Source organism: Cygnus atratus, chromosome 5 (genome assembly GCF_013377495.2).
Source record: "Cygnus atratus isolate AKBS03 ecotype Queensland, Australia chromosome 5, CAtr_DNAZoo_HiC_assembly, whole genome shotgun sequence".
NCBI classification, from domain to species: Eukaryota; Metazoa; Chordata; class Aves; order Anseriformes; family Anatidae; genus Cygnus; species Cygnus atratus.
In genome coordinates, this window is record NC_066366.1 from 1178130 (window position 1) to 1199246 (window position 21117).

The 21117-nt window shown below is 39.0% G+C and overlaps 1 protein-coding gene across 15 annotated transcripts in view; it reads left to right on the forward strand.

Moving 5' to 3' along the window:
* The window catches only part of GALNT18 (polypeptide N-acetylgalactosaminyltransferase 18), a 312077-nt gene that overhangs the window by 265810 nt on the left and 25150 nt on the right, over positions 1–21117 (forward strand). The window contains exon 11 of one of the 15 annotated variants that reach the window (XM_035550292.2): positions 5722–6486. The exons of the other annotated variants lie outside the window; for them this stretch is intronic. Coding sequence (XP_035406185.1) covers positions 5722–5814 — 93 coding nt within the window. The 3' untranslated portion in view covers positions 5815–6486. Of the gene's footprint in view, positions 1–5721; positions 6487–21117 lie in introns of those variants that run through there. 15 annotated transcript variants of the gene reach the window in all.

The window sequence follows — 21117 nt, forward strand, 5'->3', positions numbered from 1 at the left end:
TTTTAAAGCTCCTTTTTTTCTTTGCTGTTGTCCTGTTACTCTAGTATGTGCCAAAGACTAAAATTACCAAAGTCCTTCTATTTTCTTACACAACATAAGTACTTATTAACTGGGCAAACAAGAGGATAAAAGCTCCCTGAGTATCCAAGCATCTGGGCATAGGTGAAAGTGTTTCTAGGCAAATCCTGACAGTAAAAGTAACATTTTGCATCATCTAGAACATGCTTGTTAAAGACAGATGTGCAAATTATATAACACTGAAAAGTAACATAAGCAAAAATGGCATAAAGAAAATGTATATATTTGTGAAAGTGATTGGAGCCTCTGAAACATCCCTCCAGTTTGAATTATTTTTTTCTTTGACAACCTCATTTGCTTTCTCAAAAGGGGCCCTTTTGTGCCCTACTTAAATAATGTGGTTTTAGCAATGGAATTGTCAGTTATGTGAATTGACAAAACAGTAAACAAATGATCCTAATATTTTAGATATAAACTTTGAGCAAAAAAGTAATCTTGTCCTCTGTACCTGGATATCTTAGCTGGAAGCATGAATTTGGTAAAATGCAGATGAGATTCTGTACTTCCTTGCCAAGTTACACATGCTGTAACTGTGTTTTGTAATGACTTCCTTTGCGAGGGCCTTTAATATTGATCACTAGTGACATCATGTTTGAGTAAGTTATGAATGATAAGGACAAAAATATCTGAATATCCCATCCATCAGACTCATTCATTGCAGGGGCTGTGGCTTATCACATAATTACGTAGTACCTACCCAGTGTTTGCCTCCAGGATATTTTTAAGCTAGTCCTTAGCGTTAGCTAAGGCACTGTGTAATTCACCCAGAAGCCAAAGCCATTATTCTAAATCTTTTGGGAGGGTTCTCTAACTCTATTCTGGCATATCATCTGTGATGGTAACACACTACAGTCATAGTTGTAAAATCCAACTAGAAATTTTAATTATAGTTAAGAGGCAAACAACAATAACAACAAAAAGTCGCTTCAGTAAGCACAGTTTAGTATTCACCAGATAAAGAACTACCTTTGAATGTCAGCTGAAGTTCAGGATAAGTGAGATAGTGATGAATAAATAACAAAGGGAAAAGGGAAAATTCTGTTGACAAGATTCTGATCCTTTCATAATTACAATATGAACTGTGTCTCCTTCCCGTTACTATATATTTTTTGTAACAAATGGTGATTAAAAAAAAAAAACACAAAAAAAACACATGAATATGGCACGTATACAAGCAAGATCCTGGTCATGAGTGAAAACTGCAAGAGCACAGTCTTTTCTCTATGTTACAGATTACTTTAGAAACAGGGAAAGCTCTAATAAAAAATATTTCTCATACTTCTAAGAGATATCCATTGCACATATAGAATCTCTTGTTAAAGCAGAGATACAGCCACATGCATTTCCTCTAGCATATCGGAAATATTTGAATAAATATTCCATTTAATCTTAGTGAACCTCCTAGTGAGTACAAAAGATACAGGTAAGATGTCAGTTGTATTCTAGTAATGGTGAAATGCTAGGGGAAATGAAAGGGGATTACTTTGCTCACTTGTCAGTCCTTATAGAAACAGGTTAGTCAAAAAGTTTAGTCTTACGGTTCAGGTTTGTATGACTGAAGGTTTTGGTGAAGCTGGTATTAGCTCTGGTGCAAAGCTTTGCTGTCACAGCTGTACCACTTACTGTTTCAGAGCTAGATCTGGCTGCCAAGATCTATTCCCTCCTGTGCAGCTTAAGCTGCTGTTTGTAGTTATTGCTATAGCCTCTCTTCTAAGCTGAGTAACTTTTTTTTTTCTTTTTTCACCACTACCCTCTTTCAAATGTTTTTGGATTCTTAGCTTTCTGTGTGGGAAATAGCTTAGACGAGCTATTTGACATCAAGTAATCGTTTCAGAATTGTATATATGGATAGTTTTCTTTTAGCATGTTTCATTCAAGAAAGAAATCACTGAAGAAAAAAGGTAACTGTGTACCTGCCATAAAATCCATACTTCATCTTTTGCAGACAATATTGAGAACAGAGTAATATAGTTTACAGCAGTAGTTAAAACAGGTTCCTACTATACTGTTCAGTGGTGGTAAAAATGTTGCTTTAGTTGCGTGAAAACAGCTCAGAGGCAAAGCACAATGGCCTGCAGTTGTTGGCCAAAGAGGGTGCACTGGATACAGACAGCCTGGGGGGATGTGAAGAAGCAGACCCCCTTCCATGTGATGGTAGAGGGAAACTGGAAAACTGGGAGATGGGGTAGACTGGGAAGTAAGGGAGAAGGTGACAGGAGAGAAATGTAAAGGAAAAGAAGGGAAGACAGAACAGAAGTTGTGGCAGAACAGTACAAAACATAAAGTTTCTGTGGGGTTGTGGGATTTATTTTTTTAAGTGCTTCATGCATAAAAGCGTTAAGATACTGTTTTAATTCTTGAACTTGAAGGAGCAAAGCCACTCTTCAGTCATACGTTTAGACCTTAAAGAGCTCCATTTCCAGCAGTGTCCCAGTTTTGCATGCAAAAGTTGATTGCTTGTAGCTGCAGTAAGTACATGCCCCAGGCTCAAGTGAGTTCTCTTCCTAATTCTGAGAACTGTCTGAGCCTGAATGTTTGGTGTTGTTTAAGACCACTGTTTAGTCAGGCCTGTAATCTTAAAGGCAGACTGGTGACAGTATGTCACTTGCATTAAATCTTCTCCTGAGTATTTGGAAGATTCTTTGCTTTAAATGAAAAACCACATTATTAGAATCTTTATAACTGTTGGATAATAAACAAGTACCATCAGTCAACGAAGTGATAAGTTTTAAGTCCAGATTTACATTGAAAAGTGCTTGGGACTGAGGGGAAAATGGGCAGTTCTGTGTCTTCCCTTGTTCAGTTGCTTCTGGCTCATATCTTTCTCAATTGATAAGCAGTTAAACCAGGAATCCCATCCAGGGATGTGAAAGTCAATATAAAACAGTTAGATTGCGAGGAACTCAAGTTGAGGACCAGTGTCAGAAGACTAGATTGGGTGGGAGAAGTACTAGAAAAAAAATGCAGGTGAGAAGGGACACCCACCCATTCATATCCTTTCATGTTCTTGCAATAGATTGCAGAACCGACACTCAGAAACAAATGACTACAGCCCTATCCTATGAATTATTGCTTCTCTACTGAAAGCGATGTAAGAAAGCCATGCCAATAAGCAGAGTTGTGCCAGCTTACACTGCCTTAGGCTCTGACCTGAAAGCTTCATGTTGCATTCTAAGCACAGCATGTGAAGTACTGGAAGCAGCAGTTACAAGAACTCTCTTGAGCTTCTAAAAGCTCCTTGTATGATTTATGAGTCCTCCTTTCTAAATGTTATTCATGTATATTCTCATAAAAAGTAATTTTTCTTCAGTGTAATTTCTTAGCATGGTGGTTTTTGTAGACAGATACTTATAATTTGTAAACAAGAACACATCTGAGTAAAAACAGCTATCACTGAAGGCATTTTTACTCAGTAAAAAAATACAGGATTGGTCACAAACGCCAGTTATTTGGTGAACCCCAATTTGTAAACCCCTGGAGAGGGAACCATTCATAGATATTCATCAAATAATTACCAAAATAATTAAAATCTCTTGGCAAATATGTTGGAGGGAAAAATAAATAAATAATTAAATAAATACAAAAGAAAGAAAGAGAAAGAAATCTGATAGTTTATTTTCAATGAGTAATTTAGACATCTCCAGAGCAAAACTAATGTGATCTTCAGGTTATTGAGACATTACAAATATAAGCATCTCAAAATTGAGTTTTAATAGAACCTTAATTGTACTAAGTCTGTTAGTGTGAAAATTTTTCTTCAGATTCCTGTCTAGTAAGATTTGCATTGTGTTGGACAATCATCTGTGCTAGGAATGCTGGGAGAATAACCATGCGCTTTGTTAGAATGACCATTTAGAGAATTTGGAAGCAGAAGCGCAAGCCCTCTTAGGAGTGCCTTTCTGTGTATCTGAAGTACTCTGACCAAGAACCATTATAAACCATACTATAATGAGAAATTAACAGATAAAATGTCATTATATCCTTCCCTACAGTTCAGACTTCCCATGGCACCTTTCCGTTTGCTTTAAAAATAAAATCATGGAAGTACTGAATACTAATGCTGCTTTCCCCTGACAGTCTTGATTCTGCTGCCAACAGTGCACCACAATACTGCTGTCAAGAAAAGTATTAGATAAGGGAATTTCTGAAGTTTGAGAACAGCATATAGCTGTGATGACCCAGATCTCTAGATGGCTTATGGATGAATACATGTTCTTTTTCTTCTGCAGCTGGAAATTAGACTCAGAGAAATAATAATTATTCTAGACCCAAAATACAGCATTCTTAGAAACTATAATGAAATACTTGCACTTCATATATATATATATATATTTTTTTTTTTTGCTATGTAGAAGTAGGACCGTGTTTTTATGTGAGTGTGTGAAACACCTAAGTGTTGCAAAGCAAGGCTTTGTGTAAGAATATCATCAACCAGATGGCCCCACATCTAGCAGCCACTGATACTAGCACATTTCAGGAAATAATGAACAGAGAAAAAGCCTGCTGATCTGGATCACTGACTGACCCTTCAAACTTGAAAAATCACTGCCCTGAAGATGAAACATCTACAATAAACACTTCCAGGGAGTTTTTTCTAAGAAAGAAAAAGCAGCAGAGCAGCTGTTTTAACAGCTGTCAGTCACTTGCTACCTAAGGATGGCTGCTTATGTTTGTCTTCAAGGTAAATGTTAGACATATTCAACATCTGTGTACAAGACAATTGATCTCGCATCCGCTCTGTATAGTACCTTTCCTTTTTAAGGACCTGCTAATATGTTGAATTTAGCAATTATGTGGTTTATGATAATTATTTTGTTAATAATTATGTGTGCAGAAAAACAGAGTGCTATACAAAAACTGAATTGTGCAAAGCATCCAATTACATCTTGGCCCAAATACTTAGCAGTGAAAAGTCACATTGTGCAGTAGAGAAGAGAGTAGGTTTTTCCTCTCTTCATACAGCCAAAGTGAGTACATCAGTATTCATACAAAGTGAAGCAGCTGCATCAAGAGAGTGGCAGCTTAGCAGGTCAGCCTGATTCTTTCAGGAGGACAGACATGACAACTGGGCTTCAGCAATCAGGTCACACTGCTGGGCACCGAGTTAAGCCCTATGTACTTTGTAGCATGGCCACCTGAGATTCTCACAGCTGTGCAGCCTTTTTCCTTGTAGTCTCTGTCTGCAGACTCTACAGATCAAATGTCCCTGCACAGGGGTCTGTGCTTAGTGTTCTGCCTGAGACTGCATTTGACAGAGCACAAACTTAGGCTCATTTTCCTTTATCTTGTTCACTAAGGCTTGTGGAATGATCTAAGCGCTGGTGCTAACGCTACTTCATGCACATGCGACATGCTTCCTGGGAACAAGGGTATTTGTGCAGTAAATGTTAGAGGAACTAGAATAGCTGTTTTTTAATCTAAGGTTTTTCAGCTTAGTAAAAATTCAGTTAATAGAAGATAAGGTGACTTGTAGATTTCGTGAAACTGCCTAGCAAGGATGATTATAAGCATTTATGAATTCTAATTTTTATTTTAACTATATTCTTTAAAAGGCCTAATTGCTCTGACAATTAATATCTTATATAACGTACTCCTGCTGAGTAGCTTACTGAGGCTATTTATATTTCTCTTGATTTCTTTCAGTGCATAAATCCTGGTTTGATCATAGAAAAGTTAATAGAAACTGTGACCTTGATAGCAATGGAAGCAAAATTCGGTGTTTTGCATTTTTTCTGATGTGTGCCTGAGAAGCTAAACCCATGGAAGACCTTTTCAAAGCTGCAGCCTCTTTAGACTATGGAACAGGTGCACAGATGTTCTGTGGAATTTAGAATGTAAAGAATATAGAATTTCCTATTGTATGTTTTTAAGTTTGATTCTGGCAAAATTCTCATTCACTTCAGTGCATAGTTTCAGAAAGAGAATCTGTTAATCTGATTCTAGTTTTGGAGCAGATTTTATGTTGAACCATTTGCCATGAGTAAATTATTTTTGTGCTAGCAGTGGTTTGATTCAAGAGGCTTTCTGTTGATACAGATTATGTGACCTGTTACCGGGTTTTCTGTATTGCCTATCTCATTCAAATGCAGTATCTATTTCCATGTAGAGGAGATTCCCTTAAACTGAAGAGAGTTGTCCATTTGCAGGTGAGGATCACTAGTATTGCATTATTAGCTTGTAAACTACACATATGGCTCTGATAACTATGTTCATTGTCTCAACAAATAGACTGTGAGTGATTCGTAGACTGTATTTTTCAACTGACCAACTAAACTCGTCTTTATAGTAGTAGAACCAGAGTCAAACCTGTCTCTTCATTTTACTAATTTATCAAACATAATGAATATGGACTGTGCCATAGATGATGTGTGTTTCAAAAATAAAATAATTTTAATTTTTGTATTTCTTAGCCCTAGGGTTATCCGCTTCATGTTGAATTCTATTGCCCTTCTATACGACTAAATCCTATGTTAGCATTATTGATATAGGAGGAGATGGACATACAGTTACTGTCTCTATAGTTTAACTGGAAAGAACTTATTCAGTATTTTATAAAGTGGGTGAGGCTGATGCAGGAAAATAGGGTAAGCAGAATATCAAAGGAATTGGTTTTCAGGCTGTTTAATATCTTGTCAAAACATTGCATTTTATAGAATTCAAATCACACTTACTAAGCTTGTTGTGGTCACTCTAAGAACTTTCCTCTCTAGTTTACAATTTCCTCAAGTATCTGTACTACAAAACCCACACTGAAAATGTCATTGAAACAAACTGTTGTGAACAGGTGCAGTGCTCAAGAATTTTAAATTATCAGAGCACTTCAAGCTCTCATGTACTGTTTTAATTTATAAGAGATTATAGTTGTTAGCCTGAATATTATACAAGAGATCAAAACTGTTCTTTTTTGGGATATAAAAACGTACATGCATTTTCAAGCAATTTTTTTTCTTGTATTGTAGCATATAATTTTTTGTATGGATTCTTTTGGCCGAGAGGATTTCAACAGGTTAAAGCATCAAAATATTTGAAAACATATGAAATATCGCTGAGCTCCTAGATGATAAATCTGGCACTGGATTTTAAATTCATATTCTGTGCTTTTCATGTTGAACACTAAGCCGGTGAAAGCTAACGCTGCTTTTCATACTTGATTTGGTTCAGTTGCATAGGCTTACAGTAGTTTATTGCATATACCCAGTGAGCTGATATCAAAAAGCTTAGAGCTAACATCCCCTGAATATACTGGCTGTTGTGTTTTTGAAGCTGCTGCTGACTTCTGCAATGGTTGGCTAACATCCTGATGTAGAAGCCTGAAGTTGGTCCAGTCAGACATCTCACTTTGGCTCTTAGCAAATAAGCACTCTATATAGAGCACCATGGTGTTTCTCCATGTTGGGTACTCGACCTGCTGAAAGCAATGGAGGACTGCCACAGAGGGACGAAGTATCTTCAGAAAGGAATACAGCTTGTAGCTCAGCAGCAGTGAAGTGGTATTCACAAGCTTGAGACCATCAACCATGGTTATAAACACCTTGCGATCTCTGCAACAGCTGCATATAGGCCAGCTGTGCTATGCAGCGTGGCACTCGCACTCAGTGCTGCCTTGCAGAATACCCCCCAGCTGGGCATGAGATACCAGGCCCTAGGTATACCCTGCCTTCCCTGGAGTGGAGCTTGCTGTCTCTGGCCTTGGACACAATGTGACCCATGAGGAGGTAAGAAGTCAGAATCTTAATTATTTCAGTGGTACCTCACAAATGTCCAAGCATTTTTTTTTCTTTTAACAAAGACTTAGGCTTCTGAGGCTGCATAACCACAGTATGTGGATATTCCATATGTTGCTTTAGTACTGAGTTGAAATATTTTTTAAAAATGAAATTAACTTCCAATTTCCTATTAACATTTTCTCTACAGGGTGGAATAGGTTTAAAAATGTCCAAAGTTCAGTTAATTTTAATTTCAAAAATACACAGTCCAGTCAAAAAAGTAGGATAAGTCTTTTGTTTGGTAAAGTGAAAATGTTTTTAATTAATGGCGTTTGGAGAAAGAAAACAGCCATGTTGGGTACCTGCAGTGTCTCAAACTGATGCAATTTGAGTATTTCATATTTTGTAAGTCCATTAATTTTAAATAGATCAGAGTTGTAGGTCTGCTTGTTATGGAGCAATTACTGGAGTTATCCATGTTTTAAAGATGTCTCTTCCAATTGGAAATTGGCATTTCAATCTGCAGTTTTAAAAACCAATTGTCACTTATGCTATAAATTCAGCATAAAACCAATATAGTTATTATAACACATGTAGAGCACTTGGAGATTGATGTTTTAGTAATTGTCAGATGGTTCTCAATTTTAACATTCTTTTGATTAATGTTGTACTATATCATTTGTTACTTCAAAGTTCTGGAGGTCAGATTTTTCTTTCTCAAATTCTTGACAGAATGTGATTAACTGAGGGTAGTTAATGGAAGTTCCACTTTAAAATTTCTTCAGTTTTATTGATAATTTTATTATGTCATTCCATTAATTTGAAGTCATCCACTGGCTCATTTGGAATTCATGAACCAAATTCAGTCCCCATGAAAGCATATGTAACTCCCTCGGTAATTACATGAGCCATATTACTTTCACAGCATTCATTCAAATTCTGATCAGCTATTCAGTTTCAGCTAGTTTCTCTCTTGTATTGTTCACCATTTCCAGAGTAGGGTGTTTTGCAAAAATGTTTATGGAATGATTGTTTCTAGTGTTTTTCTGTGAACCAGGGATTTTTTTGTTTTGTTTTCCTCCTGTTCATTAGCTGTCTTTGTCCAATCAGGAAGCAGAAAAAATATCAGAAATTATTTCTTCACAAAAAAACATGATTGAATATTTATGAATAACTCTGGAAAAAAAAATCAGCATTGATTTGTAAGCCAAGAAAAGAGCTGTGTTTGTCAATTTATTTGGAAATCAGCAATCCAAATAGCCCTTACCAAGAGCTGAGTTCAGTCTAAACCTGGTCATATTTAGAGAGTAGAAGTACTTTTCCAAGAAGGAAGTATGACACTTTAGTAAGTACAGACTTTAATTTAGCCCTATTTCAAGAACCAATGGCTAATAATAACAGCCAGTTAGATACAAATTAGGAATATGGTGCATAGCCATCTAAAAGCAGATGATAAGCTATCATAAGCATTGACAGTAGCTGGTGGAGTCATCAAGGCTGATACCATTATGGAAACTGTAATTTAATGAATTACCAGTTACAGGACTTAGAGGTAAGCACGTGGAAGTATACAGCCTGTAGCATATCGAAGATTACAGTAAAAAAAAAACAACACTCTAATCGTCTTCTTTGGTTCTTAAATCTATAGATCTATTAACATGCCAAATAAGCGGCAATCACAGTTAGTAGTTCTTTGAATTTTGATTCTGGTTCTGAATTTTCAATTAAATATTCAGATTAAACGTTGATTAAACAAATGAGATGGCATAACTCTGTTATGCCAAGCATATCTGCTCAGCTGGCTGTCCATAAAGGCTTATAGCAATCAAGCAAAAAAACTGATGAATGCATTTAAATCATTCAGATGTTACTACAGTCTTAACTTTGTTATTTGTTTTGCATTGATTGTGAACATTTGCTTTGTTTCTCATGGTATGCTAAAGATGTAGTGATTTGTTCGGCATGCATATTCCTTTCATCTTATATTTTTAGTCCTTTCAAATTCTGAAATTAGCCTTAAAATTTTGAGGTCAAAATGACTCACTTGCTGATGACATCAATTTTGGAAGGAAAAAATAGCAGTACAACTTAACAACACAGAAGATTTGTTAAAATAACATGTCATTTAAGGTTCTCAAAACCTAGGAAAAAGTGACATAGGTTACCACATTAAACCTGGAACTTTTATTGATTGTGCTGCTTTCTTTTCAGAATAGAACTGTGTGACTGAAGGGCAGGGACAGAACTCAGTAAGAAAGAGATAACATGCCTAGGATGATAAATCAGAGTTGTGAATTTCAGATCAGTTTTTGGGTTTTAGTCAGATCATCTATTTGATATTAGCATAGGACCAAATCCTCAAATATTTAATTTATTCAAGGGAGAAAATCACATGCTGTTCAAATAGAAATTTACAAATACAATTGCATTAACATAGCAGAATGTAATAAAAAGGTTCCCTTTCTCATACTGTGCCTGCAACGAATTCTCAGGATATGATCATACAATGGGTACAACTGACTTCAACATATTGTATTATGTCAATGTTACATAAACATCATATAATTACTTAGTGTTGCTGGGCAGAATTATGAAAACGATTGGCTAATCATGTTCTTATTTACTTGTTTCCAATGTCGTCATGACACTAAGTCCTCTCACATACTGAACTGATATAACCATCAAACTTATACTCTCTCTTGCCACGATGAATTTGGTGGTTTTAGGATTTCTGAAGTAATCAGATTGCTTTTTTCCTAGACTAAATTTTTAAATTCAATATTGTAAGTCACAGGGGTAATTGTAAGTGTTTGCATAATGATGCATTGTGAGAATTGGGACCTTCCTGAGCACTCAAGGCAAATTTAAGTGTGAATTGTCAAGTGAGGTAAATGTTATTCTGCCAGATGTGTGACATACATAGTTAATATTCTGAAGTACCTAACTTCCCACTTTCAATAGGAGGCATACTGAATAATTATGGTTTAACTGTTTGCTACAGAATGCCCATTTCTGGCTTCCAAATGTAAGTTTGGAAAGTTCCCATCAGGAAAAACACTCCATGGTCTCAGGTAACCATCACTTCCCCAAAAGACTAAAAGTTCCCCAGGAACTGAGATGGATATAAAAGACACTGATATTTCTGACACCTGCTTTTAGTTTATCAATGTGAGCAAGGTACATCTTAAGGAAATTAGTTAACTTTTTGAGTTAACGAGGAATTAAATTTTTGAGTTAATGAGGAAATGAGTTAACTCATGAGAAGAGAAGGCTCTAGGGAGACCTTACAGTGGCCTTCCAGTACTTAAGGGGGCCTACAGAAAAGCTGGAGAGGGACTCTTTGTCAGGTAGTGTAGTGATAGGACAAGGGTTAATGGCTTTAAACTAAAAAAGGGGAGATTTACTATTAGATATAAGGAAGAAATTCTTTCCTATGAGGGTGGTGAGGCACTGGAACAGGTTGCCCAGAGAAGCTGTGGATGCCCCATCCCTGGCAGTGTTTAAGGCCAGGCTAGATGGGGCTTTGAGCAATGTGCTCTGGTGGGAGGTGTCCCAGCTCATTGCAGAGGGGTTGGAATTAGATGGTCTTTAAGGTCCCTTCCAAACGAAACTATTCTATGATCCTGTGAACTTTAGCCAAGTGAAGTAACCCATAAAAGTGTTTCATCTTCAGTCCAAATCAGTAGCAGCTATACTTCAGTAGTGAATACAATAAAGTAATTGGGATGAAGCTTCCACACTCATAGTGAAGGATAAATGCTGAGTCTTTAGGCTCAGTGACAATGACTAAAGCTTTAATTGCAGTAAGGCTGGCCTGAGGATCTCAATCTATGCCTAAGGAAAGGCTACTGAGCTAACAACTATGAAATGTGGATCAGGCTTTAAATGCAGAGCAGCTTTACAGAAGTGAGGTACTTTATACAACCAGGAAACTGAGTGTGGTGACCCATGTACTGCAGAGAATGTAAAGACAGTAATAGTTTTATTAAGAGAGAACACATTTCATATACATATTTTGAGATATTGAAATCCAAGGAAGTGTGAGTTCATTAGCATTAAGTTGATCGTTGAGTGAAGGAAGCATCAAAAAATGTAAATAAAGACCAGTCTCCTCTGAATAGGTAACATTTTGTATTACAAGTGAAGATGGATGGAAGTCATCAAAGAAATGACCAAGGACCTGGGAGTATTGGTTGATAGTCGGCTGAGTATGAGCCAGCAGTGTGCTCAGGTGGCCAAGAAGGCCAACAGCATCCTGGCTTGTATAGGAAACAGTGTGGCCAGCAGGGCTAGGGACGTGATTGTCCCCCTGTACTCGGCTCTGGTGAGGCCGCACCTCGAGTACTGTGTTCAGTTTTGGGCCCCTCTCTACAAGAAGGACATGGAGGTGCTCGAGCGAGTCCAGAGAAGGGCAACGAAGCTGGTGAGGGGTCTGGAGAACAAGTCTTACGAGGAGCGGCTGAGGGAGCTGGGGTTGTTCAGCCTGGAGAAGGGGAGGCTCAGGGGCGAACTTATCGCACTCCACAGGTACCTTAAAGGAGGCTGTAGCGAGGTGGGGGTTGGTCTATTCTCCCATGTGCGTGGTGACAGGACGAGGGGGAATGGGCTAAAGTTGCGCCAGGGGAGGTTTAGGTTGGATATTAGGAAGAATTTCTTTACCAAAAGGGTTGTTAGGCATTGGAATGTGCTGCCCAGGGAAGTGGTTGAGTCACCATCCCTGGAGGTCTTCAAAAGACATTTAGATGTAGAGCTTAGTGATATGGTTTAGTGGAGGACTTGTTAGTGTTAGGTCAGAGGTTGGACTAGGTGATCTTGGAGGCCTCTTCCAACCTAGATGATTCTGTGATTGTCTGAATCCCTTAGAAAAACAGGCTTCGGAAGAACTGAAAGATTTAAGAGAAGTGCTTAGAGACAGATGTCAGAATTTGACCTCTTCTTGTCTAAAGGTAGAACAACCAAGTGAAAAACCTACATTAATATATATGAAAAGGGTGTTTAGGAGCAGTTCTGCATGCATGAAGTTTTAATCTTACAAAATGCAAGAACTTCTTCTCCGGGTTTGTAAAATAAAAGCTGGAAAGCTGGTTCAGTTATGGGAACATGCCTTGCATTTCCCTTTGATGCAAAAACAGATGAGTCTACATGGGCTCAGATTGTTTTTCTGCACTAGCTTCAAAACATTTTTCTTCTCTTCGATGAAGCACAAAATTACAATAAAACTCTACATTCAGATCATAACACGTCAGACTGTGCTCAGTGCTGTATTAGGTACGTTAGTCTGATTCAGAATCTCAGATGAGGATGTAGCCTGTCATCTTAGTTTTCCCAATCATCTCCCAAATTCTTCGTTTTTAAATTAAAATTTTCTGGTACCTGCTTTTAGGACTAGCATGGTGTAGTTCACAAGGAAAGGGTTATGCTGGCTTGAAGAAGACCCTGAGATTTCATCTGGATTTTCCAAGAAGCTAGTAGTGTAATTTCTAACTCGCCAAATTGCTTCCCCACTGTGAATGTGACATATAAATCATAGAGTGAGTTGTGCTGGGGTTTCTCTGACAAATTGTTCCCCTGTGATTCTGCTTATGAGGATGACAACAGTGGTTTTTTGAAAAGAGCATGCAGGAGGAAAATAACTTTTAAATTCAAAATGGAAAGGAAATTGTAGTTCTGTTCTCCAGACGCATACCAAGGAAGGATCTGGACAAGCAGTTTGTTTACTGACATTTTACTCCAGTCTGGGCTTGTTTTTAAGGAAAAACTAAGTAAAATCCGTGTGGCTTAGTTAAATTTAGCTCTGCAAATGCTCTTTCGTGTTTTTGCTATATTTAATTTATGAGTTACTTAGGTAATGGCACAGACCAACATAGTATTTACAATAGAGAGAAACCTACCCAGTGAAATAGCTTTTTCCATGTAGTTATTTCACTCTAAGCAGAAGTTCAATGTAGCAGGACTCTCCCTTCTGCTAAGAAATCCAATAGCCTCAAAAATGTGTGAGGCCAGCACCCGTTTACCACAGAAAGGTGAGGTTTCCAAAACCCACAGCAGGAGACTGCAAACCCCACAACCTACCGTCACTCGTTACATTGGTTACCCAAGACAAGTTGCTGGTTCCATGACTTACACTAGTTTTCTGCTAGTTGTGGAGACGATGCAAGTATTGAATTGTCTCTTTGATTAGCTTCTGCACAGCCTGTGTGGGCCTTGCAGCTGGCTGTCTGGGAATTAGGAGGGTAGCTCCCCTCCTTCCTGATGGTCTGGAGTGGGTGCGTGGGTAAGGATTGTGGCAGTGTGTCTCCCCTTGGCCATGTCCAAGCACAGCATTTCCTTCTGTCATGAGTGTGGACCATTGTCCCCTGGGAAGGAGAGCGCTGTCTGGTCCTAGAGTGCCCATGAACTGACACGTGTTTGAGCTTTGGGAAGAATCAGCTGTGCAAAATAATACATATCACTAAACAGTGTATTGCACAATAGGTAAATGTAATCATCTTAGTGTTTTTATTCATATGCAAATCAGGAAGCTATTAAAAGAAGTAACTGTTGTTGGTTCAGAACAATCAAAATGATGTTGTAAAATTAATTGACTTAAAAGAGTCCTGAAATAACTGTATTATTGAGAATATCTACTGACTTTTGATTAGGGGGGACTGATGTGCCTAGTTTTATTATTAGTCTAAATAGCAAGACAGAGTGAGTTTTCTTTATGTCTGTCTCCTGCAGATACCTTTACAGGATAATCTACTTCAGATAAAATACAGGCTCCTAAGACAGGCAGAAAATGCAAGGGAAAATCTGTGACATAATCTACCTTTTGTGATGAAGATGGCTTATCCTCATAGCCTAGCAGCCTGAAGCTTAGCATAGCTCTTTTAGCTATTCACTGGAGGTTTCTCTATTGTACTTGAAGGTCATTCAAACAACATGGATTTAGAGTTGGTTTTACTTTGCTGCCTCATCCACATGACAAGCAGCTGCTCAGAAAAACCGAGTCTCTTCTACTTGGCCTGTGGATACCTGTAAGGTCCAAGACTATGTGTGAGCTTTCACAGTAGGACTGAAAGCCCCAGAAAGCAAGCCCTCGTGAATGAAAGCAGTGGGAGAGGTATCTTACCATTTGAACAATCAAGCAATGCGCCTCTGCGTATCATAGTATTTACTGTTTCATTTCTTGCCAAGGTTTACAGCATGATTTGTGAAAGGGGCACAATACAGAGTTGGCAGTGTTCTTAGTCACAGGAGAGTCGAAGCTCACTATGCGAATCACTGTAAGCCTTCCAACACAGCTAGGACAGTTGAATTTGCATTAATGTCCTGTGTGACATGAAGCCAATTTTCTGCCTTTTAAACAGCATTATTTATTTAGTTGTTCCTACTCTGGAAAGTCTTCTTAATAACTGTTAAGCACTCATGGTAAGAAATGTTTATGTATGCTTACTTCTGATGTCCACCTCCCAATTTCTACCTTTCCTTTAAAAAACATAATTAGCACTGCAAGTACATTAAGTGGTGAAAATGTAAGAAAGGAGCAATGTCTAGGGTGTGAGCACAGTGTTCTGGTCTGAGACATGTTTTGATTTTCCTTGCAGAACTTTGTGAACTTTGAAATTTATTCATGAACACAGACAGGACTGATGCTACAATTTTTGCATGAGGTCAAAGTATACAGACTCTTCATATAAATTCTAGATGCTGACTTCTTTCTGTCTGGTATTATTTACTGTCACCCTTCAAACAGAGGAGCCACTACTTCAAGATATTTGGTGCCAGGAAAAGTGTCATTTTTCAAGAATCAGACATATTTGAGTTAAGCTACATGTATTTCTCCATTTAACTTTGGAAGGTTTAAAAATGTTTCAGGAAAGAAATTTCGTTTTTAGGATATAGCTGGGTTAGATAAAATTCCATGAGCTTCTGTCAGTCTCTACACAGCGACCAACAAGATAGAAACAAATCAGTTGAAGTGATAGCCTTTGTTACTTGAAATACATCTACAGCTAAGGAAAGTTTTTACTTTCTGTAGGCTAGTTCATTTCAGGATTTTGATGCTGTCCACTTAAAACATCAGAAATTCTTTTCTTCAGCTTAATGGGCTTAACTTGGTTTAAAAGGGGGAAATACTACCACATGCCCCAGGGTGGGAACACAAGAGTAACTTCCCTTTTTTTCTCCAAGGGACCAAAAGCTGCAAAGTCCAACCTGTTTCTCTTACCCCATCCACTGAATAACCATGCAAAAAGCCCTCATCTGTTAAAGCAATTACACACAAACTCAAAGTGAAATGTAAATAAAACCCTGACTTTTATAAAAAGAGAAAAACTCACCTGTCAGTGACAGAAATGACCAGTGCAAAATGATGCAAGGTGGTCTCTACTTTCCTTTGGTTGTTATCACTTGTGTCTGCACCATGAACATTTGAACTAACTCATCCTCCATTAACATGTTGTAAACTTGGCTGTTAAGTCACGAGTCATTAAAAAAAAAATGAAATCACAGCATAGACATGAGATGTCTGTAATTGTATTCATATTATGAAAAAGCAACTCTGGTGCTTTTAAATACTAAATGCATGGTTACCAAAACTGTCAGAGATTTCATTTACTATAGTGTAGTTTATTAAAAATAATGTTACTGACCGTGAAAGTAGTCCAAGAATAGTATTTGCCTATAAAGTTCTGTAATTATAAAGTATATATGACATGAAAACCTGAAGCAAAACCTCTGCAAACTTTAATAATGACAGGGTTTTACTCTGGAAAATGACTAATTCTAACCTGGGAAGAATACAGATAGTATTTAGTATACAAAAGTATCCAGTGAGCAGTGCAAGTGACAGCTTGGTAACAGGAACTGCTTACCACGGAAACTGCAGCACTAAATGTTCTGTATATGGAAATGCAAATATACCTGAAAGTAATAAACCTTCAAGATGGAGTTCCCAGATGGTCATGTGTCACAGTCTCAGCAGTACTACAATTCCTGAAGCAAGCATGTGAGAGAATAAAATCAAAGGAAATTGTCTATGCAAGTGCTGTACATCTGTGCTGAGTTTCTGTTGTATTTCTGAATTTAAACAAAGTAAATTTCTTTTCTTTTAGTTTTATTTTGAAGTCCTCTGCTGCACTGTGGAGGTTTTTCTAACTAGTCATGACTAGTCAAGACATTCAGTAGATGTGAATCTAAGTTGAGTTGTGGCTCGAGCTTAGGAGAAAAAGGAGGGTTTATAATCTTTGGAAAAGAGGGCGGGCTACTCAGGAGGACTATAAGGATGTTGCGAGGCTGTGCAGGGACAAAATTAGAAAGGCCAAAGCTCATCTGGAGCTCAATCTGGCTACTGCCATTAAAGATAACAAAAAATGTTTTTACAAATACATCAACGCAAAAAGGAGGGCTAAGGAGAATCTCCATCCTTTACTGGATGCGGGGGGAAACTTAGTTACAAAAGATGAGGAAAAGGCTGAGGTGCTCAATGCTTTCTTTGCCTCAGTCTTTAGTGGCAAGACCGGTTGTTCTCTGGATACCTGGTACCCTGAGCTGGTGGAAGGGGATGGGGAGCAGGATGTGGCCCTCGCTATCCATGAAGAAATGGTTGGCGACCTGCTACGACACTTGGATGTACGCAAGTCGATGGGGCCGGATGGGATCCACCCGAGGGTACTGAGCGAACTGGCGGAGGAGCTGGCCAAGCCGCTTTCCATTATTTTTCGGCAGTCCTGGCTATCAGGGGAGGTTCCAGTTGACTGGCGGCTAGCAAACGTGACGCCCATCTACAAGAAGGGCCGGAGGGTAGACCCGGGGAACTATAGGCCTGTTAGTTTGACCTCGGTGCCAGGGAAGCTCATGGAGTAGATTATCTTGAGTGTCATCACGGGGCACCTGCAGGGCAACCAGGCGATCAGGCCCAGTCAGCATGGGTTTATGAAAGGTAGGTCCTGCTTGACGAACCTGATCTCCTTCTATGACCAAGTGACGCGCTTGGTGGATGAGGGGAAGGCTGTGGATGTGGTCTACCTTGACTTCAGTAAGGCTTTTGACACCATTTCCCACAACATTCTCCTCGAGAAACTGACTGCTCGTGGCTTGGACTGGCGTACGCTTTGTTGGGTTAAAAACTGGCTGGATGGCCGGGCCCAAAGAGTTGTGGTGAATGGAGCCAAATCCAGTTGGAGGCCGGTTACTAGTGGAGTCCCCCAGGGCTCAGTGCTGGGGCCGGTCCTCTTTAATATCTTTATCGATGACCTGGATGAGGGGATCGAGTGCACCCTCAGTAAGTTTGCAGATGACACCAAGTTAGGTGCGTGTGTCGATCTGCTTGAGGGAAAGAAGGCTCTGCAGGAAGATCTGGATAGCCTGGACCGATGGGCTGAGGTCAACTGCATGAAGTTCAACAAGGCCAAGTGCCGGGTCCTGCACCTGGGGCGCAACAACCCCAAGCAGCGCTACAGGCTGGGAGATGAGTGGCTGGAAAGCTGCCTGGCGGAGAAGGACCTGGGAGTACTGGTTGATAGTCGGCTGAATATGAGCCAGCAGTGTGCTCAGGTGGCCAAGAAGGCCAACAGCATCCTGGCTTGCATAAGAAGCAGTGTGGCCAGCAGGTCTAAGGAGGTGATTGTCCCCCTGTACTCGGCTCTGGTGAGGCCGCACCTCGAGTACTGTGTTCGGTTTTGGGCCCCTCTCTACAAGAAGGACATGGAGGTGCTCGAGAGAGTCCAGAGAAGGGCAATGAAGCTGGTGAGGGGTCTGGAGAACAAGTCTTACGAGGAGCGGCTGAGGGAGCTGGGGTTGTTTAGCCTGGAGAAGAGGAGGCTCAGGGGAGACCTCATCGCTCTCTATAGGTACCTTAAAGGAGGCTGTAGCGAGGTGGGGGTTGGTCTATTCTCCCATGTGCGTGGTGACAGGACGAGGGGGAATGGGCTAAAGTTGCGCCAGGGGAGGTTTAGGTTGGATATTAGGAAGAACTTCTTTACCAAAAGGGTTGTTAGGCATTGGAATGGGCTGCCCAGGGAGGTGGTTGAGTCGCCATCCCTGGAGGTCTTTAAAAGACATTTAGATGTAGCCCTTAGTGATATGGTTTAGTGGAGGACTTGTTAGTGTTAGGTCAGAGGTTGGACTAGGTGATCTTGGAGGTCTCTTCCAACCTAGACGATTCTGTGATTCTGTGATTCTGTAAGGACTGAGGTGAAATAGTGAGTAGTTTCCTTCTTACGTACTTTATAATTTAAACCTAATTTAGCATGTGGCTACCCTTGGTATACTAGCTGTTTGTCAGCTATCAGTAAGACAAGTTTCAGAGTGAACTGAATGCAGACATGAATAAAACATGTTTATAATTATTTCAAAGTTGTAACATCAGGATGCACCAGCTGAAAACCTACCTGAGAAAAATAACACATCTTCTAACTTTTGATATATAGCTTAGGGATGAAAAATTCTGATTTATTTATTTATTTATTTATTTATTTTTAATTCTCAATCTGTGTTCTTATGTTTGTACTCCTTCAGCAGTAAGTTTTTTAGGGCAGCACAAGATGCAGTGATGCTGCTGATTGTGGCTACAGGACAGCACAGCCTCTCTCTACTGTCACATCACATGAAGTGTGTATGCAACTGCAAGGATAATTCTTTGGTTTTCTGAGACTCAGAGTGGCTCATATATTAGTGTGTGTGTATGTCAGGGAATTTATACGCAATTATTGGACTAAAGTATGAAGGTCACTGTCATTTAAGATGATTGGTAGAATTACATAAACAAGGATGTTCTTTATATACCTTCAGTAACAAGGGTATAACAAAGTATTTAAGAGTATGTTTCAATGCATAATTTTGCACAACAGCTTCATGTTTGTAGTACCATGCCAGCTATGTCTAGAAAATCTATGTGATTCTGCTCCATGTGAAATTACTAGCTTGTGGAAATAGCAGCTGCTGCTGGATGCTATTCCTCAGTTGCTCATTGATTTTTATAGCAGGGTTTCTGCGAGAAGGCTCTTTCTACTTGAATATCAAATGGGAAAACACTTGATTTTGATCTTAGTGATGTTTTTGTGTTATCCATAATGAACTTCGATTCTGCGGAGAGTTTTCTTATCAGGGTAACAAGGTTCTTTCATTCAGATGTGTTTATGTAACAAGAACTGCTGGAAGACAAATCAGGAACAGCATAAATATCCGAGCAGCAACATTAACCAACTCTGGATTTACTGAAATCCACCAGGTTGCTCTTTAGCTGGAGTTGTACTCGAGTATGAATCTGCTGTGAGACTTTGGATCTAATATGTTAATATGTTAATTCTAATATGTTAATATGTTACTCCTGACAATAAATGACTTCTTGGACTCATTTGGAAAAAACAATATTGTTCAAAGATGGCATAAAGTAGTGGCTGATCAGACTTCTTACCCCTCTTAGTTATTATTGCCAACAGCAGGGTAACAATTAAATACTGCTGCTGGTGAGCATTAAGTTCGCTCATTATAAATGCACAGTCATGTACCATTCTCCAGAGTGATTTCGTCTGAGAACACTGCCATAAGGATTACAAATGGTTTTCAGCCTGAAAATTAGTGTGTATTGCTTTAAACTTCCAGTGGGGAGCTGGCAATTTATCCTTCAGATAATTGTCTTGTGTTAAGTTGAACATCTTACTGTAACTTTCTGCTACATGATAAACCAGCTCCTACGAATAATTTACTGCAACTGGCAACTCAGTGCAGCTCTGAGTTCTTTATCAACTCTGGTGGCTTCTACAAGTTTAATAATAAACCTGGAGCCAAAAATCTCATTGCACTTAAAGTCAGTGGATTTTCAGTGTTAATTGCAGTGGGAATAATGATTTGACCTTGTAGGGAAAAATTCTCATGAACAAAAATTTTACATCGTTGTGAGGCCAAAACAATGTATTTGTGTCCAAATAAGGAAAGGTCATTTACCTTCCTTGTACTCAAAGGCATCATGTTGGTTTTTGTTTGGTTTTGTGCAAATTTTATTTTGTATAGGTATTTGAAGTATTTTTACTGTGCAAAAAAGTTTTTTGAATGAGCCTTCATTGCTTGCATGGCAGATTTAGGATGTGTTCTGTACGGCAGCACTACATCAAAGCACCTATGATGTGAGTATCCCACCAAAATTATCATTCTAGCTCTAGAGGAAATTTGCAATGGAAATCTAGCTGGCATTTTTCTAGAAAGGACAGCAACATCTGCCAGTTTGCCAGGCCCTGACTGACTGGCTGATCTGTACTACTGAGGTCTGTCCCAAGCTTTTAGCCTGCTCTGTCTGGCTTGGCTGAGCCTCACTGCCTTCATGAGGGAACTGCAGTATGAACTGGGGATAAGT